The 23,404-nt window shown below is 43.7% G+C and overlaps 1 protein-coding gene across 16 annotated transcripts in view; it reads left to right on the plus strand.

Annotated features, from left to right (window-relative positions):
- EYA4 (EYA transcriptional coactivator and phosphatase 4) overlaps positions 1–23,404 on the plus strand; it is a 443,388-nt gene that overhangs the window by 377,686 nt on the left and 42,298 nt on the right. For 10 of the 16 annotated variants that reach the window (XM_033939335.1, XM_033939337.1, XM_033939338.1 and 7 more), the window contains 3 exons: positions 6,705–6,885; positions 9,318–9,454; positions 14,735–14,818. In XM_033939335.1, coding sequence (XP_033795226.1) covers positions 6,705–6,885; positions 9,318–9,454; positions 14,735–14,818 — 402 coding nt within the window. The remainder of the gene's footprint in view (positions 1–6,704; positions 6,886–9,317; positions 9,455–14,734; positions 14,819–23,404) is intronic. The other 6 variants (XM_033939344.1, XM_033939346.1, XM_033939333.1 and 3 more) reach the window with 1 other exon arrangement.

The raw sequence follows: 23,404 nt of genomic DNA on the forward strand, positions 1-23,404 counted from the left end.
TGTATGTAAGTAGCAGAAAAAGCAAGTACTACAGAAAAGACGGACTGCATCTCAACAAGGAAGGAGTAAGAGTACTGGCAGGCAAAATGAAGAGGGCCATAGAGAAGGCTTTAAACTAAAGGACAGGGGAAAGCTGACAGTTGACCACCAGTTGATGGTCCAGGCGACAGGATGCCCCGTAGAAGGAATTACGGACAGCTACTCAGACACGGGAGGGGTCGACCACAAAGCAAATGAGGAAGACAACACAGCAGCAGAAAAGGACACCATGGAAGAAACAGTAGATACTGCTAAGCTTAAAAAGTCCAAGAAGGTAACACAAAGGGAACTCAAATATATGTATACAAATGCTAGATGTTTGGGAAACAAAATGGGAGAGTTAGAAGCAATACAAAAAACGATGAACTGGAAATCATTGGCATAACAGAAACATGGTGGAATAACGAAAACAAATGGGACACAGTACTACAGGGATACAAACTGTACAGAAAAGATAGATTGGGACAGAAAGGTAGAGGTATTGCCCTATATGTTCGGGAAGGATTAGGATCCGTAAGAGAGACTGTGGCAGAAGAGAAAGAGAAGCTGGAATCCCTCTGGATCAGGATTCCCAGACACAACGATGCTGACATAAAGATTGGCCTTTACTACCGACCGCCGGGACAGAGGGAGGAGACAGACTTGGAAATGATGGAGGAAATTAAACAAGAATGTAAGACAGGTAATGTCATAATCTTGGGGGGTTTCAATTTCCCGGGGATAGACTGGGACCTGGGAACCTCCTGTGGCAAGGAGGCAAAGTTCCTGGAAGTGCTAGGGGACTGCTTCCTGGAACAGATGGAAGTAGAGCCGATGAGAGGAAACGTCACCTTGGACTTGGTCCTAAATGGCATTACGGGTCCGGCAAAGGAAGTAGAAGTCACGGTCCCACTGGGGACGAGTGATCACAACATGATCAACTTCATAGAAACATAGAAAATGGTGGCAGAAAAGGGCGATAGCCCACCAAGTCTGCCCATTCCAAGTATCCTCCCCCCTGAATTCACTCCCTTAAAGATCCCACGTGAGTATCCCATTTTCTCTTAAAATCCGTCACACTGCTGGCCTCAATCACCTGAAGTGGGAGTCTGTTCCAATGATCCACCACTCTTTCGGTGAAGAAGTACTTTCTGGAGTCGCCACAAAACTTCCCTCCCCTGATTTTCAGCGGATGCCCTCTGGTGGTCGAGGGCCCCATGAGACTGAAGATATCATCTTCCGACTCGATACGTCCTGTGATGTACTTATACGTTTCAATCATGTCTCCCCGTTCTCTTCTTTCCTCAAGTGAGTATAGCTGCAATTTTTTTAGTCTTTCTTCATACGTGAGATCCTTGAGCCCCAAGACCATCCTGGTGGCCATTCGCTGAACCGACTCGATCCTCTGCATGTCCTTAAGGTAGTGTGGTCTCCAGAACTGAACACAGTACTCCAAGTGAGGCCTCACCATGGATCTGTATAACGGCATTATGACTTCAGGTCTCCTGCTGACAAAACCTCTACGGATACAACCCATCGTTTGTCTTGCCCTGGAGGAAGCCTTCTCCACTTGATTGGCAGCCTTCATGTCCTCACTAATGATCATCCCTAGATCGCGTTCTGCCTTTGTCCTAACCAAGGTCTCACCATTTAGTACATAAGTTCTGCGCGGGTTTCTCTTACCCAGGTGCATTATCTTGCATTTTTTAGCATTGAAGCCTAGCTGCCAAGTAGAAACATAGAAACATAGAAACATAGAAAAATGACAGCAGATAAGGGCCATATAGCCCATCAAGTCTGCCCACACTATTTACCCACCCTCTTAGGTCTTCTGACTTCTTAAGTATAATTGTAATTATACTGTCACTCTACTGACTCGCTCATTGTAATTATACTGTCACTCTACTGACCCGCTCATTCAAGTCCTAGTGACCCTATCCTTGGCATGACCTCGTAGGGATCCCACATGGGTATCCCATTTGTTCTTGAAGTCTGGGATGCTGCGTGCCTCGACCACCTGCACTGGAAGCTTGTTCCAATGCTCGATCACTCTCTCCGTGAAGAAGTACTTCCTGACGTCTCCACGAAACTTCCCTCCCCTGAGTTTGAGCAGATGTCCTCTTGTGGTCGAGGGTCCCCTGAGAAGAAAGATATCGTCTTCCACCTCGACCCATCCTGTGATGTACTTAAATGTCTCAATCATGTCTCCCCTCTCCCTACGCTCTTCAAGAGTGTAGAGCTGCAATTTGCTCAGTCTTTCCTCGTACGGGAGACCCTTTAGCCCCGAGACCATCCTGGTGGCCATCCGCTGAACCGACTCAATTCTGAGCACATCCTTACGGTAATGTGGCCTCCAGAATTGCACACAGTACTCCAGATGAGGTCTCACCATGGCTCTATACAATGGCATCATGACTTCAGGTTTCCTGTTGACGAAGCTTCTCTTGATACAACCTATCATCTGCCGTGCTTTAGATGAAGCCTTCTCCACTTGAGTGGCTGCTTTCATGTCAGCACTGATGATTACTCCCAAGTCTCGTTCTGCCGTAGTTCTGGTTAAAGTTTCTCCATTCAAGGTGTAAGTTTTGCAAGGATTTCCGTTACCGAGATGCATGACCTTACATTTCTTGGCGTTAAAGCCCAGCTGCCATATCAAGGACCAATTTTCTAAAGTACGCAGGTCTTGCTCCATAGCATCCTGTAGATTATAGCCGTTTACTATATTGCATAGTTTGGCGTCATCAGCGAATAAGGTTACTTTGCCTTGAAGCCCTTGAGTCAGATCCCCAATTAATATGTTGAAGAGGAGTGGGCCCAGGACCGAACCCTGTGGCACTCCGCTAGTCACCTCCAACATTTTAGAGAGGGTACCGTTAACTACCACCCTCTGAAGTCTGCCATTAAGCCAATCTTTAACCCATGCAGCTAGAGTCTCTCCTAATCCCATCGATTTCATCTTGTTCAGCAGCCTGCGGTGTGGGACGCTGTCGAACGCTTTGCTGAAGTCCAGGTACACGACGCCAAGGACTCTCCTGAGTCCAGTCTTCTTGTTACCCAGTCAAAGAAGTTGACCATCGTTCCAGCAGCAGTAGGTCGTGTGTCATATTATCAGGTAATAAGCTTTTGCCTACTATGTTGCAAAGTTTGGCGTCGTCGGCGAACAGTGATATTCTTCCTTTAAGTCCTTGCGTCATATCTCTTATGAATAAGTTGAATAGAATCGGGCCCAGGACTGAGCCCTGCGGCACTCCACTGATCACGTCCGACGCTTCAGATGGGGTACCGTTCACCATCACCCTCTGAATTCTACCGCTCAGCCAGTCCCCAACCCATGTTGTTAGAGTGTCTCCTAAACCTATCGATTTCAGCTTGTTCAATAACCTTCGGTGTGGAATGCTATCAAATGCTTTACTGAAGTCCAAATATACCACGTCCAGTGACTCTCCGGCATCCAGTTGTCTAGTAACCCAATCAAAAAAGCTAATTAGATTAGATTGACAGGATCTACCCCGGGTGAACCCGTGTTAGTGGGGATCACGTAGGTTTTCTTCTTCTAGGATTGTGTCAAGATTCCGTTTGATCAGTGTTTCCATGACCTTACACACTATAGACGTGAGACTCACTGGTCTGTAGTTTGCTGTCTCTGTCCTGCAGCCCTTTTTGTGGAGTGGGATTACGTTGGCGGTTTTCCAGTCCAAGGGCACTCTTCCTGATGTCGGGAAAGGGAAAGGTACCAAAACCTCAACCACGACTTTAAACTTTAAAAAGGGAAGATACAACATCATGAGAGCCATGGTGAAAAAACGGATCAAGAAAAAGATGGGCAAAGTCATAACGGTGGAACAGGCATGGTCCCTACTGAAAAATACTGTCACGGAACCACAAAGCCTCTACATTCCATGGATGTCCAAAGTAAAGAAAACCAAAGGCAAAACAGAGCTGGCGTGGCTTACTAAAGAGATGAAGGAAGCCATAAATGAAAAGAAGGACTCATTTAAGACGTGGAAATGCAAGCTTGGAACAAACATAGAGATGATCACAAAAAATGTCACAAGGTGGTGAGGGTTGCCAAAAAGGTCTATGAGGAGAAAATAGCGCGAAAGGCCAAAAATTTCAAGCCCTTTTTTAGATACATAAAAGGGAGAAAACCCGCACGGGAGCCAATAGGACCGCTGGACGATCTGGGAGGAAAAGGGTGCGTTAAGGATGACAAACAAATTGCAGACAGACTGTCTTTACAAAGGAAGACACCGCAACACTACCTGACACAGTGAAAGTGTTCAAGGGAGTCGTACAGGACAGCCTCACCACAGTAGAAGTGGACTTGGACCAGATTTACCACCAGATCGACAAACTTAAAAGTGATAAATCTCCTGGACAGGTATTTAAACATCTCTGTCGTATCTCCCCTCTCCAGCCTTTCCTACAAAGTATACAGATTGAGACCTTTAAGTCTGTCCCCATATGCCTTATGACAAAGACCACACACCATTTTAGTAGCCTTCCTCTGAACAGACGAACAAGTAGCATATACAACTTGATAATAAACATACAGGCTCTTTGTCTTAAGGGTGAGTGCTCATTTGCAACAATATGGGAAATGTCAATGTTTGTGTGTCAATAATATTATGTTAAGTTAATCAGGTTTTCTATTCCGCATTTATCTATTCAAGGTTGGATTATATTATAAGGTTTAGTTGGTTTAATTTCTTTATTCATTTTTTCATATTACAACAAGTGTATCAGAAAAATACATATAATCTTATAAACACACATTATATTATATTATATTATATTATATTATAAGGGTTTGGGTCAGTTACCCAGGATAATGGAAGTGTGAGGAAAGGGGGAGCAGATGCTGGAAGGAAGTGGGGAGGAGAAAGGAAAAAAGGGCACATGCAAGATTGAGGGAAGAGGATAGAGTTAGTTACTGGAAGGGGTGAGGGAAAGAGGTGGCAAGCTATAGGTAGACAAAGAGGGAAATTGAGGACTGAATAGTAAAAAAGAATTTAAACAGAGGCAGAAAACAAATTGAGAATGAAGACCAGGGAAGAACAGGAGGAAGGGAGCGGAGAGAGAGATGCCAGAGCAGGGGGGAAGGAGAGGAGACAGAAACCAGACCAATGGGGTGAAAGGAGAGATGGAACGGGGAGGCATACAGTTTCTGGAAGGGGCATAAAAGGAGAGAAAATACCATATAGGGGCAGAGAGATGGCAGACAGTGGATGGAAGGAAGAGAGTAACAAGAAGATGAGGAAAGCAGAAACCAGAGAAGACAAAGGTAGAACAAAAATTTTCTATTTATTTATTGCTTTAGGAGACATGTGTCACTGTTTCTGTGGTGTTGCATTGTATGCAGAGTACAGCTTCATGCTGGTTCAATTTAACCTTTGACTATGTATTTCTATTTTATCTCCCCTTTTACAAAAATGTGGAGCGTTTTTTAGCGCCAGCCATGGTGGTAGCAATTCTGATGCTCAGAATTCTATGAGCGTCAGAGCTGTTACCTCCATGGCTAAAATCCACACTACAGTTTTGTAAAAGGGGGAGGGGTTAGTTTGTGGTGACATTCCATACTAGGCGAAGGTGTTTTCTGTGTTCCGTGTGTTCAAAAGACATGGTTTTCTGTTAGGATTTACAGTGTAGGATTGATCTGTACTAGTCTGGCTTGTTTAGTTTTACAGTGGGTGTATTGATGTTATACTGCTCACTGCAGTATATAAGATGCTGCCTTTTCCTAGGTACTCATGTGTGACGTGTGGCTTGTTACTAAAAATCATGTTTTTTGTACAGATGGGGGAGGTGCCAAAAAATGATGGGCCCCGGGTGTCACATATACTAGGTACGCCACTGTGAGGGAGAAAAAGAAATGGACTAAATTTATACACAGTCACCTACAACAGCTTATTTAGCAAGTCATCTTTTATTGGCCAGGTACTATTGCAGTCAGTAAACTAATGAACTACAAAATGGTATAGAAGAGAAACCTTTAGTTATGCATATATGGAAACTTTCAGTAAAGGTATCCATTAACACATGGAGACAATATATTTTTTCCAGTGTCGCTCCGCAATTATGGAATTCTTTCCCAATATATATAAGAGGAACGTCTTATTGATAGGTTTAAAAGCAAGTTAAAATACTTTCTTTTCAAAAATGCTTTTGACTGCTAGCTTTTTATAGTTGAGACACACCTTTTAATTCTAGCCATGATCTAAATTTCCATCTTTTTAACACCTCCCTATTGTTATATCCCTTATCTGTCTCATTTACTATCATTCATTGTATTTCTTCCCCTGCTTCCCTTTTGGTCCTGTTTATGTTACGTGTTCTGTCTATGTTATTTATATTGAACCCTTGTATTTGTAGTTGTATTATTATATTTTTTTAGATTTGTTCATCACTTTGTATCACGATTAAGCGATTCATCAAATTTTAAATAAAAATTGAAACTTGAATATTTCTGTCCTTTTTTTTGCATTTGCACAATGGGTGTAAAATATTTATTTATTGTTTGTTTGGCTTCTCTTATACAGTAGCTGGATATCAGATCCTAGTGTAATTGGATATTAGTGCATTTGCAGCACTGAGTAAAACTTAATCCTTTTTGCAAATCAGAATATAAGAAGAAAGAACACCTTCTCAATCCAGCCTGACTTCATAAATTGTTCTCACTGTTTCAGGATTATCCTTCTTACACCGCTTTTGGCCAAAACCAGTATGCACAGTATTACTCAGCATCAACATATGGCACATATGTGACCTCAAATAACACAGTGGATGGTACCTCATCGTCGTCAACGTATCAGTTACAAGAAGCTCTCCCAGGACTAAACAGTCAGCCAGGTACAGACCTTCAACCAGGTAAATCAAGACTCTTAAACTACTGAGTTGCTATTATACTCGGGGGTGCTGAAAAATTCTCAACCCAACCAACCAACTTCCTAAATTCTGAGCATTATTTTTTCACTGTATCTGAAAAGAGTGTTATCTTGTTTCGTTAAGTTCCAATCTGAAGAAACAAAATTCTCTGTATTGATATTGTTTTAGATCATTGATTGAACCTTATCCACATCATTCTCTTCTTGGTTGGATTGAGAACTTTTCAGCACCCCCTCGTATCTTTGTTTGTTTTCACTTTTTCTCCTTAAGTTTTCTGATCATTAAGGCAACAATATAGTACTTCAACATTTATCCAATTTGATCCTGTACAGAAGATTATAAAGCTTGCCCCATGAGTCACACTCTAACCTGTACTTAAACTATTTTGGTTTTACAGCCTTTAAACAAACAAGAGAGCTGATTGTTGAGTAACCACATAAATGTTTTGAAAGTATGCAAAAATAGAAAAGTATTGCATTGTGAAAACCACATTCCAATTCGATGTAAAATGCATCTACATGTGGCAAATGAAGGGACTCATTCCAGTGCCAGTACCAGGACGGCTGGTGGGAAATCCTAGCTCCCAGCAGCAAGAGACCTTACGAGGGGCCGCTGAAAAGTTCTCAGCTCAACCAAGAAAAACAAAGAGCGTCAAGAATAACTTGTAAGTTTCATGGCTCCACATCATTTTCTTCATGGTTGGGCTGAGGACTGTTCAGCGGCTCCTCATATTGCATAAATGCTACCCTGCGTTTGGCCAAGTTCAGCTTCCAAGTTATTTTTCCAGCTATGGTGGGAAACTGAAACCAAAGAGAGTGCCTATGATATTTGTTGAACCCTTCATTTGTTTTCTTGAAATTCAATTTCACTGGAGTAGTAGGTGTGGAAAATTCTGTAAAATCAGTCTGTACTGTAGTCTTTCTATTGCTACTAAACATTTTATATATAGTGCTATAAGATGTACACAGTACTCGGTATAGAAGATACAGTCCCTGATATTTAGAGCTTAAGCCCGGATTCTCAAAACAGTGCTGTAAATTAGGCAGCAGTAGACACCATACCATTGCCTAACTTAATTGCTTTAATAGGTTTAATTAATTAATTTATTCTGTTTTCTATACCGTTCTCCCTGGAGAGCTCAGAACTGTTTACTTTAATTTTTTTCAGGTACTCAAGCATTTTTCCCTGTCAGTCCTGGCAGGCTTACAATCTATCTAATGTACCTGGGGCAATGGGAGACCAAGATCATGCCCAGGGTTACAAAGAGCGGCATGAGTTTGAACTTATAACCTCAGGGTGCTGAGGCTATAGTTCTGTGCCACACTCTCAGACATTGGGATAGATGCACTAAAGTTAGCCATTGTCACTAAACCTGTTTTCACAGCTTTAGTGATAATTGCTTTTACCGACCCGAAGCACAAAACCGCTCACCGCGTGTTTTTCCCCTCGATTGCCCATTTTCTGATCCGGCCATGCAAATTATCTAAAACCCCATGCAAAGTACTAACATCGCTTGGCTATGCAAAAAAATCAGCGGTTTTATCTATCAGAAAAAAAATGACTGGTCTAGACTTGATGGTAACTGTGTTACCGATAGGTCTGCCTGTTTTTTTAGGGGAGGTTCTTTTTTTTTCAATGGCACAGATAATTTGCGTGTGTTACACAAAATATCTGTGCCATTTAAAAAAACTTTCCTAGAGGAAGGTACAGTTGGATGTTGTCGGCAAAGGAGTGGATCTATATTTGATCTTTGTGGGCTATATCTAGAACAGGTTTAATGTAGAGGTTGAATAGAAGAGGGGATAATATCTTGTTTGGGTCATAAATGAGCAAAAGATGACAAATCATGATATACATATACCGTATAGTTATTGTCTTTGAAAGTTAGTGCAATAAAAAGGTATGATAGTTTTTTGTTGCTTTGTTTAATTTCTATTTATTACTTTTAAAAAAGTGGACTAACAAGGCTGCCACATTATGAGGGTGGTTTGAAAAATTTGGTAAAAAATCAAGTTAAATAATGTAATTTCTGTCCAGCGAGATTCCAGTTTTTTTCGTATCGTAAGAAAGATAGCTTTTGTCGAACTCTGCAAAATACTCATGGACAGCATCGATGACTTAATGGACTGTGGCGCCATCTTATGGAAATTTACCAAACATTTTAAACTACCTTTGTATTTTATCCAAGTTTAATGAGTTGAATTTTAAAGCTGTTATTATAAATTATGTACTTTTTAAAATAACCACTATTATGATTTATTAAAATGTTGAAATATTTTATTGTAAGAAAAAAGTGGTTAATCACACTTGAATAAGTATTATGTATTAAACTTGCATTGTATGTGCTACTTTTTGCTGACTGCACAATGCGATAAACTAAAGAAAAACCACTACTTTTCTGATTGTATTTTCAGGAGAGTTTGAGACAGTGCAGAGCCCCTCTACACCAATCAAGGATCTCGATGAAAGGACGTGTAGGAGTTCTGGTCCTAAGTCCCGGGGAAGGGGCAGGAAGAATAATCCATCACCTCCACCTGACAGTGACTTGGAGGTATGGCCTGCTTTAATTAATGAATATTTAACTATACTCCTGCTCTGATGAAAAACAGTTTCCTGGAAACACAACTAAGGAAGTGATTATAAAGTGTGGTATTTTTGTCTTCTCTGTCATTAATCAGCCTGCACTGTATGACTGTTGTATTCCCCTAATACTGCAGATAATAATGTTTTCAAAGTTAATTGATATGCCCTTTACGTGAAAATATCATTCAGTCCAATACATGCTATAGTCCTCCCAATTAATCTTTCAAAATTATTGCAGACAAAAAATACAAAACGACAAGATTGCTTTTGCTTTCCTACCACCCCCCTCCCCAATCTGAAGCCCCAACATAGGCAGCCTTTATAAGAAGCTTTAAGTACCATAACTCCTTTAAGATGCTTCCTGAGAGCATTAGGCTACTGCTTTGAGGCCCAGTGCTCCCAGGATTCTTAAATAACACTGCTTGTGAGGTGGCTCGCAAGCAGCATTATTCGTTTACCATGGTGGTCAGCGCATTGGTGAGTCCTGTGATAAACCAAGGTATGGTAAAAACTCTCCTTATACTGCACCTTATTAACTTCCACCATTAACCTCTCATGTGTAGGACTGGCTAAAAGAAGTACTTTTTAAAACCATTTGGGTGTAAATCTCAGTATGAATTCCTCTTATTCATTCCCTTTGTAAAGTGGGGAATACACATGTACATTTTAGTCCCCCTCCCCAACTGCAAGTGCGACTTTCAAAATTAAAAAAAAAAAAAATCTTCATCAGCCCTTGCACTTGATAGAGCCCATTACAGCAACCAATATCCTCCTTCCTCTGTCTGTAATAATTTTGGGACCCCCCCTCTCCCCCCACCCCAACTTTGACTGATTCCAACTCTTTCTGTCATGTTAGGCACTATCCCAACTGTGTCAGGGCCATTCTGAGTGCAGGATTCGCTCCTTCTCCCTTCCTGCAGTCCTTTACTATGCCTTGATTGCCAAATGACACCACAGCAATTACAGCAGGGCTGTCTCTGTACCGTGTCCTTCTCTGGGATGCATCCCATGTTCACAGAAGCTGGAAGTTACATCAGAGGAGGGCGGCATGCGTTCCAGGGAATACCAAGGCTCGGAGTCAGCCCTGCTTTAAACGCTGAGATGTTGTTTGGCGATCGAGGAAAACTAAAGGACTGTGGGGAGGGGGAGGGAGAAGGAGAGATGCCAAGCAGTGAGAAGTATAATCTGCTGAACCAGGAAGGAGACAGGTGAAGAGAGAAAGAGAAGTGTGTGGGGCAAGGAAGAAAGATAGACTGTAAGAGATGCTGGACCAATGAGGGAGGGTAAGCAATGTGAAACTGGACTGAGAACAGGGATGAGAAAGCAAAATAAGAACATAAATACCTAAGGGCTCTTTTACAAAGGTGTGCTAGCGTTTTTAGCGCACACACCAGATTAGCGCGACCTACCCGAAAAACTACCACCTGCTCATTAGGAGGTGGTAGCGGATAGCATGCACGGCATTTTAGCACGCGCTATTCCGCACGTTAAGGTCCTAGCGCACCTTTGTAAAAGGAGCCCTAAGTGTTGCCATGCTGGGACAGATTGAAGGTCCATTAAGCCCAGGATCCTGTTTCCAACAATGGCCAACCCAGGTCACAAATACCTGGCAAGATCCCAAGGAGAAAAACAGATTATATGCTGCTTATCGTAGGAATAAGAAGTGGATTTCACCAAGCTATCTTAATAATGGCTTATGGACTTCCCTTTTAGGAAATTATCCAAACCTTTATTAAACCCTGCTAAGATAACTGCTTTCACTACATTCTGTGGCATTTCCTTGGCCACCCTTCAGTCTTCTTGTACCATGCTGAATTTTAAAGATAAAATGCAAATCACTAACAATAGCTCTGCAAGTTCATTTTTCAAAATTCCAGAGTTTTATTACCAACTAGTATTTTAGCCCGTTACATTAATGGGTGCTAGCTATCTGTCTTTCTTTCCCCCCCACTTCCCTGTGCAGCAGCCCACAGCAGCATTCCTTCCCCCTCCATGTCCCTGTGCAGCAGCATTTCCCCCCCCCCTCCTTCCCTGTACAGCAGCATTTCGATCCCCCCCCCCCACTTCCCTGTGCAGCAGCCACAGCAGCAGCATTTCCTCCCCCACACCACTTCCCTGTGCAGCAGTAGCATTTCCCTTACCCTCCCTTCCCTTCCCGCGGTCCCGACAAATCTGCCGATTCCAGCAGCGTGTGCAGCACTCTACACATGCTGCTTCGGGGCCTTCTACTGCCCTGATTTACTCTGGCACGTCCCTGATGACATCATCAGAGACGCGGCAGAGCAAATCAGGGCAGTAGAAGGCCCCGAAGCAGCGTGTGTAGAGTGCTGCACATGCTGCTGGAGTCGGGACCGCGAAGAACGTAGCGGCTGGAATGGTTTTTCGGCGCTTCCCTTCCTGCCCACAAGGTGTCGCCGTGGCTCCTCTCGATCCCTGCCAGCTTCGGAAGCCTTCTCCGACGCTGGTGCGGCTGGTGAGAGGAGCCGAATATTGTGGAGAGTCCAGCGCTGGCAGCCAGTCCTGTCGGCAGTGTAGGTAGGTGCTGGGAAGAAGGCTGGGGACTCGCGCATGCGCACTCCTGCGACCACAGACCTACAGATCATGGAAGCACGCAGTTATGAGTACGCATGCGTGGCTAGGGTTTTATTATATAGATTGAGAGAAGAAATATGTTTTAAATCTACTACTTTGTAGTTTCATTGCATGCCCCCTAGTCCTAGTATTTTTGAAAAGAGTAAACAAACAATTCACATCTACTTGTTTCACTCCACTCAGAATTTTATAGACCTCTATCATATCTCTCCTGAGCCAGCTATTATTCTCCAGGCTGAAAGGCCCTGGGTGCTTTAGCCGTTCCTCAAAGGAAAGTTATCCCATCCCTTTTATCATTTTTGTTGTCCTTCCCTGTACCTTTTCTAATTCCGCTATATCTTTTTTGAGATACAGCGATCAGATCACACAGTATTTGAGGTGTGGCTGCATCATGGAGTGATACAAAGGCATTATAACTTTTCCATTCCTTTCCGAATAATTCCTAATGTTCTAATTGCTTTTGTAGCTGCTGCTACACTCTGAGCTGAGGTCTTCAACATATCCTCAATGATGACACCTAGATCCTTTGCTTGGGCATTAACTCCTGATGTGGAATGTTGCATTCATGTAGCTATAGTTTGGGTTCCTCTTTCCCACAAGCATCACTTTGCACTTGTTCACATTAAATATCATCTTTTGCACATGCTCACATTAAATATCTGCCATTTTGATGCCTAGTCTCCCAGTCTCACAAGGTCCTCATGCAATTTTTCACAATCCTCTTGCTATTTTACAACTTTGTGTCATCAGCAAATATAATTATCACACTAGTTATTCCTAACTCTAGATTATTGATAAATACGTTAAAAAGCAGCAGTCCCAGCACAGACCTTTAATGAGGTACATTATCAAATGTCTTTTTTGAAAATCCAGATGTACAATATTGACTGGCTCACTTTTATCTACATGTTCATTAACTCCTTCAAAGACATGAAGTAGATTGATGAGGCAAGATTTCCCTTGACTAAATCCATGTTTGGCCCTGTTTCATTAATCAATACTCTATTATTTTGTTCTTTACATTAGTCTCTACCATTTTGCCCAGCACCAACATCAAACTCACCAGCCCAGCACCAACATCAAATTCACCAATCTATAATTTCCTGGATCACCTCTGGAACACTTTTTGAAAATCGGTGTTACCTTGGCCACCCTCCAGTCTTCTTGTACCATACTGAATTTTAAAGATAAATTACAAATTGCTAACAATAGCTCTGCAAGTTCATTTTTCAGTTCTGTTAGTACTCTAGGATGTATACCATCAGGTACAGGAGATTTGCTACTGTTCAGTTTGTCAAATTGCTCCATTACAACTTCCAGTGTTATAGAGATTTATTTCAGTTTCTTTTGCTCATCAGCATTGAATACCATTTCTGTCACTGGTATCTCCCCCACAAGACTGGAGTTGGAGTTGTGAAGTCAGAGTCGGAAGAAATTTTGGGGCTGTTTAATTGGAGTCGATGAAAATTTGCCCACTCTGACTCCGACTCCAACTCCTAATAGAGTTAAACTGTATGTCATGAAAATATTATAATGCTTAAATTTCTTATATCTCAGATAATTTCATTAATCCATTTGTTTTAGGATATGTTTTACTTTTAGAATATATTTTGGGATCAAGTTCTTTGATGATTACCCAATGTAATATATTTTATGACATTTATATTAGTGAAAGTGCCACCCTGAGAATAACACGGGGACAAAGTTTAGTCCTCATCCCCGCCCCAACCTCACGATCTCTATCCCCATCCCTGCAAGCTCTGTTCCCATCCCAGCAAACTCCTATATACTGTACTTGTAGATATATCAGTAAAGGAATTGGAGTCAAAGTCGAAGTTGAATACCATAAATAAAGGAGTTGGAAGGTTTTGTGTACCAACTCCACAGCCCTGCTTCCCCACATCTTCTTTTTTACTATGGATCTGTTTTACAAAGCCGCACTAGCGGCTGCAGTGCAGCAACAGCCCCAAAGCCCTTTAAATCTCTATGGGCTTCGGGACGGTACCGTGCTGCAGTCGCCAGTGCAGCTTTGTAAAACAGGCCCTATGTGTTTTTGCTTCCAGCACAATATTTTTTCAGGGTTTCTCTTTGCCCTCCTTATCAGTGTCTTGCACTTGATTTGCTATTCCTTGTGCAGTTTCTTATTATTTTCAGTCGGATCCTTCTTCTACTTTCTAAAGGATTCTCTTTTAGCTCTAATAGCTTCCATGTCAACTTCATCAGCTGCTATTTGATCTTCTTTCCTCCTTTTTTTAATCCATAGAATATATCTACTGTGGGCTTCCAGGATGGTATTTTTGAATAATATTCACACCTGATCTAAATTTTTGACCTTTGCAGCTGATTCTCTCAGTTGCTAGATAGAAGAGGGAGGAGAGATACTTGACCCAGAAGGAAGAGATATTAAACTGTGAGGGGGTGGGAAGAGAGAGAAAGAGAGATTAGTAGGGGTATGGGAGGAAGGGAAGAGAGAGGGGACAAGGAGACAGAGATAATTTGATATTAATTTTACGTTGTGATTGCTTTACAAATTGCAGTTAACTAGATTAGTCTCTATCTGTTCTTCAGTATAATATGATATCAAAAGGGTGGTTGATAGTGGCTCTGTTCCTTCATAACTCAGCACATAAATGTTGTCGATGCTGTTTGTTTACAGCGGGTGTTTGTTTGGGATTTAGACGAAACCATCATCATTTTTCATTCGCTGCTCACAGGATCCTATGCGCAGAAATATGGCAAGGTAGGAGAACTAATACTTCACAATAATAATAATGGAAATATGACTTATTATCTGCTATTATTGTCAGAATTTGTACTATTTTTATATATACAGGCTACACACTTTATGGTCATTTTTGGCCTCAGTTTATTGCTTTTTCTAGTAACAATTTCTCTCAAAAATACTTATATGATTTGTAGCAGTGCTGGCCATACAAGGTGCTCTTTTGAAAAAAAATTTGGGGAGCTCAACAAATAATTTTGGACAAATAAATTGTTATATATCCAAAGTTAACTATACTAAAGGACAGCAGTACCACTTGAATTTATACTTTTTTTAATGTCAAATGACTATATGCAGCTGCTAAACATCTGCCTGAATGGGCTGTACTAATTATAGATATAAAGCTAGATTTACTAAAGTTCCCTATAATGAATTAACATCGTTAACCTGTGTCACTAGCAAAGAGGCAGTGGTGTAGTAAAAGGAAGTGGGGGAGGGGAGAGCCAGCGTCTCCTCCTCTCGGCCCCTCCCGCAACCTCTTGAAATGTTTGACCGCATGAGCAGCATCGTCCATCTGCAGCTTGTGCCGGCCTCGGCTCTCTTCTGATGTCATTTCCTGGTCACGGAAGCCTAGGCCGGCGTGAGCAGCAGGTGGATGATGACGCTCATTCTAGTGAACATCTCAAGAGGTACGCATGGGAGGTGCTCAATCGGTGAGGGGGAGGTCGCATGGCATGGTGGGGAACAGCGGGAGGTGGGTGGGGGGAACATGGCTCAGCATGTTGGGAGCCACCACTCTGGGTGCCAACCTCCCTAGCAACACCACCACAAAGAGGCGCCATTGTATAAAATAGAGCCTGTGATAAATAACATATGATTATGCAGTAATGTGGTTATACCTTATAGTAAATCTAACCCATCTGTAAGTTGGACATTTCAACATAAATTTGGATATTCACGGGTATCGGCTAAACATAGCATGGCCGAGTATACAGTATATTTGATTTGATATATTCTAAATTAGGTATTTGAATTCATGCAACACATTTACTAAAGTGTGTTAGTCATCTAATTTGGGTTTTAACATGTGGTAACACGTCCATGTTAATTCACCACATAGTAAAAACTACCACAAGATCCCCTGAGCGATTGCCCTAATGTGGAAGGATGACCCCCTAATGATACCACAAGACTATCAGAATAATTCATAGATGCCACGTTGAACCCCCAACAGCTATCAGGGTAAGAATGGAGAGGACCATTGTTGCCCTGCTCTACTGGACTACCAGGGAAACAACCAACTGAGTCCCAGGGTGAGGAATGTTAACTGCCCGCAGGTATCACACACTAACAGGAACATTAATGTACAGCAGGGCCTAAATAGGAAAATGCTATTCTGTTTCCTCTAGGGCAGGGGTGTCCAACCTGTGGCCTTAGGGCCCCATGCAGCCCCATGAAGTATTTTGTGTGGCCCCGGTCGAGGGCAATGCAGTGTTTTCCTCTGCTGCCCCAGGTGTTTACCGTCTTTTCGGCTCCCTCCTCTGTCTTGCTGCAGCATTTGCGCGTTTGTGCGGCCCCAGAAACATTTTTTTTCAGTCAATGCGGCCCAGGGAAGCCAAAAGGTTGGACACCCCTGCTCTAGGGGCTGCATAAAATTTTCAGGTAAAGTCATACGAGAAGCCACGATAACTAGAAATTTTACCTCACTTTAGTAACTAGGCCCTATTGATGCCTTTTTTGTCTTTATAAAATAGGTTTAAAGTAAGCTCTTTTTTGGACTTCTCCCACGCATGCCCTATTATAAAACAGCGCGGCGTGTGTCTAGTAGTGCTATAGAAATAATTAAGAGTAGTAGTAATCCTTCTAAATATACCCACCCATGGGCATCGGAATGGGGGAAGGCCACAGGGGCCATGGAATCCCCAAAAATTGACAGTTGGAAGAGTCAGTTCTGGCTCTCCCAACTCCCCCACCTACTGCCTCCCAAGCGGCCATAATTTTAAATCTTCGGGAAGCTGGCAGCGGCAACGAAGTGAGCCTGCTGCCATCAGCTGGTCATCATTTTGCAGCAACTTCCTTTCCCACGTAGGCGGGGTGCTGCAGAATGATGACTTCCAGGGCAGGCCGACGGCGGCAGGCTTACTTCGTTGTTGCCGCCACCCACTGCCTGAAGATTTAAAATTACGGAAGTCAGGGAGGCAATAGGTAGGGAGTTGGGAACTGTAGAGGTTGTGCTACAGGATCCTGCTGATGGGGGAGGGTGAGGCAGGTCTGAGGTTGGTGTTGGAAATGGAGGGAAGAACATTTACTGAACGGTCTGGGAGGGGATTGGGAAGGTAAGGAAGGACAGATGCTCACATGCTGGGAGGGAGTTGGGAAGGCAGGGAAGGACAGATGCTCACATGCTGGGAGGGAGTTGGGAAGGCAGGGAAGGTCAGATGCTCACAGGCTGGAGAGTTGGGAAAGGAGAGAAGGGCAAATGCTGCATGGACTGGGAGGGGTTTGGGAAGGCATGGAAGGACAAATGCTGCACGGGCTGGGGGATTGGGAAGGCAGGGAAGAATAGATTCTCAAGGGCTGGGAGGTTTGGAAGGGATGATTAACAGAATGTCACAAGTACAGGGACATCTATTTCTCATATTGTATATTTTAGAAGGGCTATTATGTTGGTAGATATATGATGTACAGACTTGGACATCCATATTCTGACTTGGATATCATTTCTAATATGCTATTCTAAGTTTCATTGCATAAATGGAACCTGTGCTAAAATAGCGCAAGGTAGTGGTTAAACATACCATCTTAATGACAGCCTATATTGATAACTAAGCTTCTAAAATGTACTTTATATGATTTTCAAAAGGAAGATAAGAAGCTATATCAAATATTTTAAAACATGTTCCTTACAGAGTAGGAAAAGCAGATACCTACTTTCATTAGGTGGGTACATAGGCAACGGAACACTTTTAAGTTGGGGGGGGGGGCAAAATCTCTGTCTCAGACCCTGCCCACATAATGCTGAATGATCAGATTAACAAAGATTGGATAATCGAGATTATATTGTATATGTTCTCCAAGCAAAATGTCAATGTTATATAAAGGTGTTTGTATTGTGCAGTGTACTGAAGAGATTAGAGAAGATCTCCCTCTTAATGCCTCTATGTTTTGTCCTCTCCCTCCCCCCACCATACAAAATGATAGTGATAAATGACAGCTTGAAGGAATATACACATGGATATTGTTATGTTGACTCCATTAATATTTTAGACATTGACAATTGCAAAATGGTACTGCTGCCACATGTATCTGGCACATACATGTCCATTCTTGCATGTAATTTAGAAAATGCTCTACATCAACATGCCCTTTTCTAAAATACTAGTGGAAATTGACACGTCCTGACCCAAATATCTCAATTCTGATTTGTATGTTTTTCCTAAAATTTGCCTTCATGCCCCTAGTCCAGTAGATTAATGCCATACCAATTAAAGTGTAAGTGGTGAAACCACTAGGGTGATCAGGATACCCATTCCAGAAGGGTTTTCAGCCAGTTCCAGTTTTAAACTTACATCTCAGAGCAGTGTAGTAATTTGTAGACCATGATTCTATCGATTGAAATCAGTGCTGCAGGTCCCATATTGCACCAGGATGAGTTTGGCAGAAATCAAGGAATGGCCAAAAAGTCTCCCTTCTGGAATGGGTAACCTGGTCACTCTAGAAACCACATGTATCCAACAAAGCCCTCTCAATTCAATATACAAAAACTTTAACAAACAATAACCTTGAAAAGGGAGAGAGATAAAGATTCCAGTGACCAAAAATCTTAGTGCAACCATCATTTTTTGTTTGCATACAGTGTTACAACTGGAACATAGAGTGGATTGAATGAAGCCCTGATGCAGTCAGTATGGTGAAACAGTGGCCATTGGTGGTGATGGTATAGCTGATAACTGAGTGAAAGTTTTTGCCCTGAATGACCTGATCAAACTGAGACTGACCTAGAGGGGTTATAAGTTAAGTAACAACAATTTTTGTACAATTAAATATGGACTAGAAAGTTGATTAAAATTTAAAAACCTGAATGTCATGTGGCTTTGTGGGGGGACAGAGTTTTTTTTTTATATCCCATCCCCTTTCTCATTGGTGTGAATGAAAGAATGCTACCTTAAGTGCAGTTGCCCTGAGGTATTTTGTCTCTGAGAGGTTTTGCACTACTTTTTATAGTTTATATTCTGTACAGGTCTGTTGAATTGAGAGGGTTGAAAGCGTGGGATAGGCACGTGGGATCTTTTAGAGAGAGGAAGAGATAATGGTTACTGCGGATGGGTAGACTGGATGGGCCATTTGGCCTTTATCTTCCATCATATTTCTTTGTTGGATACATATGATTTCCCCTCTCAACTCTTAAATGAGTGGCCCAGTTCTATAGGTGCTGTATATAGAATCAGGCCCACAGTGCATAATTGAGCCTTTAGAATACATTGGAACTGTGTCATGTTTTATATGTATGTATGTTACTTTATGATTGTATTTTGTAAGCCACTGAGGTTTAAGCAGGTAAGAAAGATTAGCATGTGCTAACTGATATTAGTACACACTAATGGATGAAAGCCCAAATTCTATAATCGGTGTCACTAGTTAGGTACCATTTTAATTGGTTTAATTGCCTTTAATCAGTGCAGTAATTGATTGTGTCATTTAACAGCAATTAAACTCTCATTAGATTAAAAAAGATGATGCCTCCACAAATAATAATAATAACTTTATTCTTCTATACTGCCATAGTCGGATGACTTCTAGGTGGTTCACACAGAAGAGAGCTGGACAATCAGCGAATTACAAAATGCAAATAGTGAAAGTACAACATATTACACAAGAAATAGACAGATGGAATATACAAATTTGGTGTGGTTTCTGTTTAGGAGATAAATCTGTCAAATAGTACAGTTTTAACTTTTTTCAGAAAGGCGCCGTAAGCCAGTCTGGCTTCATTGATGTAGTTACCTAACCAAGACTGCTGTTTGCTTGCTTGAAACATAAAAGACCTATCCAAAAATGACTTATATTTACAGCCAGAGATCCTTGGGTATGCAAATAGGTTACAGTTTCTGGTTGTTCATGTGGGGCTGTATAGCACAAAGTGAGGTAGGAGATAGGAAGGAGCTAGGCCCCAGACCTGCTTGAAACAAATACAAGCAAACTTAAACATTATTTGTGCCTCCAGTGGCAACCAGTGCAACAGTCTGTAGTAGGGACTAATATGGTCGCTTTTCTTCAATCCAAATATCAAGCGAACTGCCGTATTCTGTACCATTCTTAATTTTCTTACTGTTTTCTTTGGGATACCCAGATAGACAATATTGCAGTAGTCTAGTACTGATAGAACCAAGGTCTGCACTAGTAATCTAAAAGATAAAGGGTCAAAGTATTTTTTTAATGGTCCTTAATTTCCACAGTGCACAAAAGCACTTCTTCACCACTATGTTCATATGGTCAGCCATAGTCAAGTGTGTGTCTAGTGTGACACCCTATTTTTATAGTTTTAGAAATTGGGTATTCGTGACCATTTAGATCAGGGATCTCAAAGTCCCTCCTTGAGGGTCACGATCCAGTCGGTTTTTCAGGATTTCCCCAATGAATATGCATTGAAAGCAGTGCATGCACATAGATCTCATGCATATTCATTGGGGAAATCCTGAAAACCTGACTGGATTGCGGCCCTCAAGGAGGGACTTTGAGACCCCTGATTTAGATGTAGCGATGTTCTGGTAGTTTTATCCTTTGGGCTTGCCAAGAAAACTTTTGTCTTTTTTGTATTTAATTTCAATTTGAAGTTGATTGTCCATTGTTCAATTTCAGTCATAATATAAGAAATGTGTTCTAAGATTTCATTGGTTATGCTATTCAAGGGAATTAAAATAGAAATATCATCAGCATATATGTAATAGTTTAAATTTAGCTTTTGCAATAGGTGTCATAAAGATGAGATGTAAATGTTGAATAATGTGGGTGATAGTGTGGAACCCCAGAGGGGTTTTTCCATGGGTTAGAGTAATTCCCATCACTAACCATTCGGTACTATCTTTTTGTTAGAAAGCCCTGAAACCAGTTCCTAACTTTTCCCGATAGCCCCATTATCCCAGGACAAGCAGGCATGATATTCTCACATGTGGGTGACGTCATCTACGGAGCCCCAATGCGGACAGCATCTCAAGCAAACTTGATTGAAGATTCAAGCTTGCTGTGCTGCATCACGCATGTGTGCCTCCTGCTCCACTAGAGGGCGCATCCCCTCCTCGTGGTCTCCAGTTCGTTTTTTTCCGCAGTGCTAAGAAGACACATTTTTTCTTAGCTCTGCCCCAAGTGCCTTCTTACACCGCGATTCTTTATTATTTTCCTTCTTCAAAGTCGCTGTGCGTTTTGTTTTTTTGTTTTTTCTTTTCTCTCTTTTCCTGCTCATCGCGCTTAACGCGCTTTTTTCTCGCGATCCGGGGGCTCCCGGATCGTCGCGGCCGCGTGGCCTGATTGGCCGCGGCCGCCTGAACTTCCTATGTCCTGGCCCGTTTCGGGCTTTAAAAAGTGCACCGGGTGCGAGCGTCTTCTATCACTCACAGACCCGCATCGCTGGTGCATCCTTTGCCTGGGGGCCGACCATCCAACGGAAACTTGCCCCCGGTGCGCAACCTTCCAACACCGGGCGCTCTGCCGCCGCCGGGCCCGCATGGCTGAACTATTAGCTGCCGATCAACCCTCGACCTCGGCCTCGAGATCAGCCCCGGCCTCGGCCCCGGCCTCTATCTCGGCCTTGGGGACCTTGGCCCCGCCTCGGGACTCGACGTCGAAGACCCCGAGCTCCCAGAAGTCTTCGGCTCCGGGTAAGTCCCCTCTTCCTTCCTCAGGTTCCATACCTACGAAGAAGCCAACCTCGGGGACAATGGCCGGACAAGGGGGGAGTTCCCTAACCACAGCCCCGGCAAAAACCCCAAAGACCTCGGGATGTGCCTCCACCACTCGGGAATGCTCTGAATCGAGATCGCCCTCGGTGGAGTGCACCATGGCCTCGGACATGCCGTCGATGCTGTCCGTGCCGGTGTTCCAGGAACTGCTCCGAGCAATGATCACAACGGAGCTATCCGCTGCCATGGCTCACCTTCAACCGTCCTCGACCTCGTGTGCGCCGGACCAGCCTGAGCGACGCATCGAGACCCCTCGGGGCAAAGCACGCCGTTTTCACCGCCTCTCGTCTTCCTCGGACTCCCCTCCGAGGCACTCGAGGCACACATCCCCAACGGAACTCCGCGGGGCGAAACGAAGATCGAAGCCCCTCTCTAAAAAGGCCCGGAGTTCCCCTCCGGCCCGAGGCTGCTCCCCCTCGACCCGATCGGGGGGACCGCTACGGGTTACCGAGCTATCTCTCACTAACCCTCAGCTCTTACTGACTCCCCCTAGGTCCGGGGCTCCGGTCCGAGGCTCCATACTTACGCCGAGGGAGTCCGGGGAGGGGTCCCCGATCCAACATCGATCGGTACCCTGAACCCGGGCGTCGTCCCCGAGGGGCTTCTCGAGGCAACTCAGGTCCTCGATCCCGGAACACTTCCATAGCGCGTCCCCGGTGTCGGATCGAGGGTCCGAACGAGAACCTCGCTATTCGAGGGAGGCTTCTCCTTCCTTCTCTGCAAGATGGAGGTCTCGGTCACCGTCCCCGCAAGGGGCCACGGGATCCCACCGACCTTCCTTCACGAGGTTCGTCCAGGACATGGGACGTGCCCTTGACTTGGACTTACAATCTGACTCGAGGTACTCCAAGGAATACCTGGCGGAGCTGAATATGCCTTCCCCGCCCCGAGAGTCCCTCCGGCTGCCGTTGAACCCGTACTCCGGCAGACCCTCATCAGGAACCTCGAGACTCCCTACATGGTGACGGCGGTCCCATCTAAAATGGAGTCTAAGTACCGAACAGTACCTTGCCCGGGGTTTGAGCAGCCACAGCTGTCCCACCAATCCCTACTGGTGGAGTCTTCTCTGAAAAAAGCTCACCCCTCTAGGGTGTCCGCGGCGGTCCCTCCTGGACGCGAAGGCCAGACACTAGACAAATTCGGACGCCGTTTGTATCAGAACTCTATGATGCCATCTAGGGTCCTGAACTACACCTTCACTTTTTCCTCCTACCTGAAACACCTCATTGGGCTACTGGCCTCTTTCTTGGGGGATCTACCTGCCCCTCGTCAAGCAGCGTTTGGACTCCTCCTCGAGGATTTTTCCAGCCTCCGACTACACTTGTTCCACGCCACTTACGACGGCTTTGAACTATCCTCCAGGGTCGCAACCTTCGCGGTGGCCATGCGCCGGCTGGCGTGGCTACGGCTCGTCGACATGGACCCTAACCTGCAAGATCGGTTAGCGAACCTCCCTTGCGTCGGCAAAGAACTGTTCGACGACACCATCGAGGCAGCTACAAAACGATTGTCGGAGCACGAACGTTCCTTCGCGTCCCTGGTACGCCAAAAACCTAAACCACAGGCCTCTCGCCCTTTCCGGGGATTGCCTCGCCGCTACCCCCAGAAATCTACCCCGGCCTTTTCCAGACCGCCACCGCGACGCCCC

Source organism: Geotrypetes seraphini, chromosome 3, assembly GCF_902459505.1.
Source record: "Geotrypetes seraphini chromosome 3, aGeoSer1.1, whole genome shotgun sequence".
In the NCBI taxonomy this organism is placed as follows: Eukaryota; Metazoa; Chordata; class Amphibia; order Gymnophiona; family Dermophiidae; genus Geotrypetes; species Geotrypetes seraphini.